This window comes from Rhinopithecus bieti, unplaced genomic scaffold (genome assembly GCF_001698545.2).
Source record: "Rhinopithecus bieti isolate Rb0 unplaced genomic scaffold, ASM169854v2 scaffold_23816, whole genome shotgun sequence".
NCBI classification, from domain to species: Eukaryota; Metazoa; Chordata; class Mammalia; order Primates; family Cercopithecidae; genus Rhinopithecus; species Rhinopithecus bieti.
In genome coordinates, this window is record NW_016811019.1 from 1177509 (window position 1) to 1184218 (window position 6710).

General features: G+C 35.8%; 1 protein-coding gene across 1 annotated transcript in view; it reads right to left on the bottom strand.

Annotated features, from left to right (window-relative positions):
- ITSN2 (intersectin 2) overlaps positions 1-6710 on the bottom strand; it is a 152851-nt gene that overhangs the window by 46747 nt on the left and 99394 nt on the right. Inside the window, 4 exon segments of the mRNA XM_017893367.1 lie at positions 615-736; positions 827-872; positions 2530-2696; positions 4814-4878. Coding sequence (XP_017748856.1) covers positions 615-736; positions 827-872; positions 2530-2696; positions 4814-4878 — 400 coding nt within the window.

The following is a 6710-nucleotide window of genomic DNA, read 5'->3' on the forward strand; positions in this document are numbered from 1 at the left end:
CACTCATAAAAATAGTTATTATATCTCTTGTCATCTTTCAATCCCTCAAATGCTTTTTAGTTTTAACTAGTAAGGAAATTTTAGAAGTGAGAGAAGAACCCTTTTCCTGTATCAAAACATATGCAATAACTGTTAACATTTTAGGGAAAAAACCAGGTTCATCTATGTCCATATTGTTTTTCCTTGCACTGCTGTTTCAAAAACCTAAGACCACTAGCGGACAGCCCAATTAGTAGTATTTTCTCAGCACCACCTAGATCATGTCTTTCTCCGAGAGGCTATACTGCAAGCCTGGGACTAGCCCAGGGAAAGATGATGTTGTGCTTTCCTTTAAGAACGTGATCTTTGAATTATAAAGGAATGCATTATTGGAAAACAATTGTGTCTTTGGAGAAAATTATTCCTTAAATTGTTACTTATAACATCAACTCAACTGCGCTAAAAATGTACACACAAAAGACTAAAGGAAATATAATGCAGTAAAATATTGATATTGATTACCTCTAAGTGGAATGATTATGGGTGATCTAAAAATTTTTATTAATTTTATCTTTTTTATGGAGCATGCAATACTTTTATAATAAAATTTATAGATGCTATTTAATGAATATTACCTGTAACTCTCCTTGCCACCACCCACTTGTATTTTTCTTTAGAATTAATATTAACTGTCCTGGTGCAAGGCTAAGTTGTTCAGAACCAGAAGCAACATATGCTGAAGTTACCTGAGCAATCTCTGAAAAGAAGACAAACAAGAAACTATGAATTCAAGATTGCAACAGAGCAAACACTTCAGTAATTTTTTTAAGACTGTTACTATACATACCAGGTTTTTTATTTGATGCTCCAGACTTGCTAGCACTCCCAAAACTCTATAAGGAAAAGATACCATATTGTTTTATTATTTCCAACAATCCAGAAGTAAAAGTACAAAGGTTAATGGGAATTAGAGATTTCAAATTCCCAGCATTCCTTTTTCCTTAAATGAAGATGAAAACGACAATGAACCTCATGCAGTATTAACAAATAAGTGAAAAATCCAACACTTATGAGGAGATCTGGTCTGCTAATGTAATATATTATATACAAGTGGCTGATGTCGTCAACCACTGACTCAACAGGAAGAGCTTGTTTTCTGAAACTTAAATATTAAACATGACCCTCCAGGCCAAATGCACCCCATTCATCATTAGCACCAATGCCCACTATGCACAATATATGTGTCCTGCATATGTCAAGGTATATGTTATTTTGCTCCTGCTTTCTCTAAGGGATCCTGACTTATCTATGGATCTTGATGAACAGGAGACAATATTTTTATTTTTATTTATTTATTTTACCATGTTCCCCCCAAACTGACTGAATCTGACCTAAGAACAAAAAACCTCTATCCTGTGTAGCAACTATTACTTCTGTTTCACTTTAAAGGATAAACTGGCCCAACCACATTTCCTCTTCATAGGAATTCGAACAACAAAAGGGATGGGATTAAAAAGAATTTTGTTCTGTTAGTGAACATAGCTGCAGTACAAGTATTAAGCAGAGTGGATGGTAGTTAAAAGCTAACATTTTCTGAGTACTGTGTAACAGACACTGCTCTAAGAGGTTCCATATATTCTGCTATTTAATTTTCACAATAACACTATTAAGTAATTATGATTATCTCCATTTTACAGAGAAGGAAACTGAGGCACAGAAAGGTACAGTAACTTGTCCAAGGTCACTGAGCCTCTAAGTGGTACAGCTGAGAGTCAACCCAGGTAGTCTGATTCTACTACACCAATGGCTCTCAGCATGTGGTTTTTAGAACCTGGAAACAGTCCTTGAGCCTCTTTCAGGGGTCCGTGGGATAAAAACTATTTTCATAAAAATACTAAGACATTATTTGTCTTCTTCATTGTGTTGACATTTACAATGGTGGGTAAAATCATTGGTGCTTTAGTGTGAATCATAGCAGTGGCACCGAATGACACTGAAGTTACAGTAGTGTTCTTCACTGCCATGCACTCCAACTAAAACAAAGCCAGTTTCACTTAATGTCTTTAATGAAGCAGCAAAAATTTTATTAAATCTTAATCTTCAAGTCCATACCTTTTAAAAATTCTGTGTGAGTAAACAGAAGTGTGCCTAAAATATCTGTGCTGCATATTAAAGTATGATGGTTGTCTTAAGGAAAGCATTTGTGTGACTAAATTGTGCACTCAACTAGGTTTTTCATGGAACAACATTTTACTTCAAAGAACCAATAGAAAACTATTTAGACTTGGGATTTAGCAAACAAAATGAAGTAAGCCTGTCCCTTCAAGGAAAACAGCTGACAGGATTTTTTGCCAATGATAAAATTAAAGATTTCCAGGGAAAATTTTAGAAAATTTGTACCTACCACTGATCAAAACCATAAACATGATCTCTGTTTTAAGTATAAATCTTGATTAACAAGAACAGGTTGATTTTATTTTTAATACCAAAATAATTTAAGTATAAACCTGATTAACCAGATGGGTTGATTTTATTTTAATACCAAAATACCTCTTGATCCTTTGGTTTGACATAGTTTGATGGAAAAATTCCACTTCTATCTCCAATACTTCCTGTCCACCACTCTCCATCTTTCTGGGTCACCAATATTTCTTCACCTTCTGTGAAAGTCAAATCTCCGGGTTCCACACTTGAATATGGATAAAGTGCAATATATTCTGTAGGGAATAAAGTTTAAAAAAAAGCAGATTCTGGTTTTAAGATTACAGATGTGAAAAAGAAATTAGGTTATTTTCCAAGACATTGTATAAGTTTGCTGTGAAAGACCTTGTGCCTTCAGGAAACCTAATATAAAAAGATGTAAAGGATGAAGCAATTATTTAATACCTTAGAAAAAAGTTATTTAACTTAACATAAAACTTTAGAGTTTCCTTTATTCTCAATTATTTCTTATCACAAAGAATTACCCAAAACTACAAACAGATATTAGTATCTCTATAAAGATATCGAAGCTTAGTGAGATTAAGTCACTCAGTTATTTAGATAATGGAGTCAAGATAGGAAAATATATTTTTTAACATTTTTATACAAGAAACATTTTAATCTGCTACACTATTTTCTCTTTAATTCTTTTAAGTACACAGTTATGGAAATACTCAATATCCAGAAGACAGCAATACTAGAAGCCAAGTTCCATCATGATGACCCAGCTTCTAGCACAGTACTTGACTCGGAGTAGATGTTCGATAAATACTTGTTAACAAATGACCTCGGCCGGGCGCGGTGGCTCACACCTGTAATTCCAGCACTTTGGGAGGCCGAGGCGGGCGGATCACCAGGTCAGGAGATTGAGACCATCCTGGCTAACACGGTGAAACCCCGTCTCTATTAAAAATACAAAAAATTAGCCAGGCGTGGTGGCAAGTGCCTGTAATCCCAGCCACTGGGAGGCTGAGGCAGGAGAATGGCGTGAACCCAGGAGGCGGAGCTTGCAGTGAGCCCAGATCGTACCACTGCACTCCTGCCTGGGGAAGAGGGCGAGACTCCGTCTCAAAAAAACAAAACAAAAAAAAACAAATGACCTCGAGGGAAATATCTAAATTTTATATTGCCTTTGATTTTGTTTCTGTGATTGTTACTACTTAGAAGGAACAGTTGGTGACTTGGTTTCTAAGCCTTTTTCTTTCTTTCTAGTTTTATTTATATTTGCCAACATGGAATTTGATCTTAATATCATAAACTGGAGATGATCAGAAACACCATTTGCAACCAATTATTTACTATTGGCATTCCCAGTATTATTCAATTAATTTAACAAAATTCAAAGTGATTACAAGATTTAGGTACGCTGCGATAAAAGTAGGGTCCTTTCCAACATGCTCCTCACTACTTTCCTATGCTCACCTCAGAGCACTCATTCCACAGTACACCTATGATTCAGCTTCACTGGTGACATGTGGTTCCCCCGTTCCTTGACTCACTCCATTCCCTCTGTCTAGAAGTGCATTCTCCTCTGTCACTATGCTTATTGTTTAGGATGATGCAATACTGCCATCTCTGTGGATTCATATGTCCTACTCTAAATTGGTTTTCTTCGCTCATTAAAGAATTTATCACAATTGTATGCTCCATTCTATTGTGAGCACTTTGGAAACTGTCATTCATCCTTGTACTTTCCAGGCTTTACCATAGAATCTTCAACATAATAGATACTGAATTTTGTTCAGTTTAACATCAAACTGATATTTTTAGCAAAACATAAAATGTACCTCAGCTATTCAACTAACTTTATAATGGACTTATACATTTCATTTATAAATTTATGTAACTATTAAATAAAAATATCATCTGAAATTAGGGTAATCTTTCATTTTTCCTCACATTAACAAAGTCAAAATAATTTACTAATCAAACAACCCAAAAGGATATAGAAAAAAATTATTTGCAATATTTATGATAAAGTATACCTTGGTACTCCTTAATGATTCATATGGTAAATTATAATTAAAATTTATAAGCAACTAAATGTATTGAAATGTCCTTACCTCCTAAACATCTATAATCAATAATTGTAACACTTTTTATTTATGATGTTATTCATCAAACCAATCTATGCTGAATTTTCATAGCACTGCCTTTCTAAAGTGCCAAGTATTTTCATTCATGTTTTTTCTATATTCTCAATATTCACGTGAAATAGATAGGGGCAGATTTTCCTAATCTCACTTTAATACTGCAGACACAGAAATGGGGAGAATAGCAACTATGTGAAGTCAGGTAGTTAGTCAAGAGCTAAATTGATTACCATCTAATTTACAAATTGCCAAAAGCTTACCTTCTCCAACTGAATAGGCTGCCGAGGTAGGTTTCTTATTTATAGCTGCATACAAAGCTTCTGGTCTACCAAATATATAAACAAAAAACAATAAAACAAATACAAGCAAAAATAAGACAGGTGATTTGATGCACAGGTTTTAGTAGTCCATTTTTTAGGGCTTTCTCAAATTAATCTAAATATAGTCTTAGTACACAGAACTGGGAAGACTTATACAGAACATCCTGCAGGATTAAGAACAGCCTAATTATATACTTCTACATTTTAAAATATATTTTTTAAATTTCAATATGATTTATAAATAGTTTTTCAAATGTGAGATATTTCGCCTTTCTAAAGAAACTTAAAAGACACCCCCAAATTGGTAAGTGGTAAGCACATACAGGGCTTAGTTTAGTGTAGGAAAAAACAAGGGCAATATATAAATTTATTATCTGTTTAGAATGCACTACGTTAAAAAAATAAAAATAATAAAACGTTGTTTTTATTATCTCAGAACAGCTGTAACATTAATTTCCATTTTAATCCAGGAATCTGTTTTCAAAAAATCTGGAAGACTGTTCTGTTTAACTAGACACCTGTGGGATGCATCAGGGCTCCTCAGGACCTGTGAGTAAATTACACAGTGAGGCAGTTTTTAAATAAACAGAAGAGGAACCTTATTACAACTACTGGTCACAACTGAATGGACTGTCTTGTTTAACGCTAAATTCTCCGTTATTGCAGGTTTTCAAGTTACATGAGTTATCTGTTAGAAAACACTGGTAACTGTATGAAAAGTTAGAAGAAATACCCTTTAAAACATTGAAACTTAATCTGTTTTTGCTTCAGTTTTCTTCTCTATAAATGTTATGGACATAAAATAAGACAGTTTCTATAAAGGAATTGTCTATAAAGGGCCTAGCACAGTGCATGCATACAAATTCCAGCTATATATGGTTGTTGTTACTGTTATTACATTCTTCTAAATCCAAAATTCGGCCAGGTGTGGTGGCTCACACCTGTAATACCAGCACTTTGGGAGACCAAGGTGGGCAGATTACCTGAGGCCAGGAGTTTGACACCAGCCTGGCCAACATGGCAAAACCTTGTTTCTACTAAAATAAAAAAATTAGCCCGGTGTGGTGATGCATTCCTGTAATCCCAGTTACTTGGGAGGTTGAAGCAGGAGAATCGCTTGAACCAAGGAGGCAGAGGTTGCAGTGAGCTGAGATTGTGCCACTGCATTCCAGCCTGGGCTACAGAGTGAGACTCTGTCTTGAAAAACAAATAAATAGGGCTGGGCATGGTGGCTCATGCCTGTAATCCCAGTACTTTGAGAGGCCAAGGCAGGCAGATCACCTGAGGTCAGGAGTTTGAGACCAGCCTGGCCAACATAGTGAAACCCATCTCTAATAAAAATACAAAAATTAGGCTGGGGGCGGTGGCTCACGCCTGTAATCCTGGCACTTTGGGAGGCCAAGGCGGGCAGATCACCTGAGGTCAGGAGTTCGAGACCAGCCCGACCAACATGGAGAAACCCCGTCTCTACTAAAAATACAAAAAAACTTAGCCAGGCATGGTGGCACGTGCCTGTAATCCCAGCTACTTGGGAGCCTGAGGCAGGAGAATCGCTTGAACCCGGGAGGTGGAGGTTGCAATGAGCCATGATTGCGCCACTGTACTCCAGCCTGGGCAAAAGAGCGAGACTCCATCTCAAAATCAATCAATCAATCAATCAATCCTAAATTCCATGTCAGGCTGAAAAGCAAATTTTTAGAAACTGAGCACTACCTTCCAGAAACATAGAAACTTAGCAGTGAAAGGATCTTTAAAGATTATTTGGCTTAATATTTTAATTCAATCAATTAGAAAACTGAAGATTAAGTAGGTTATTCCTTACAGCCTGGCAAAAACA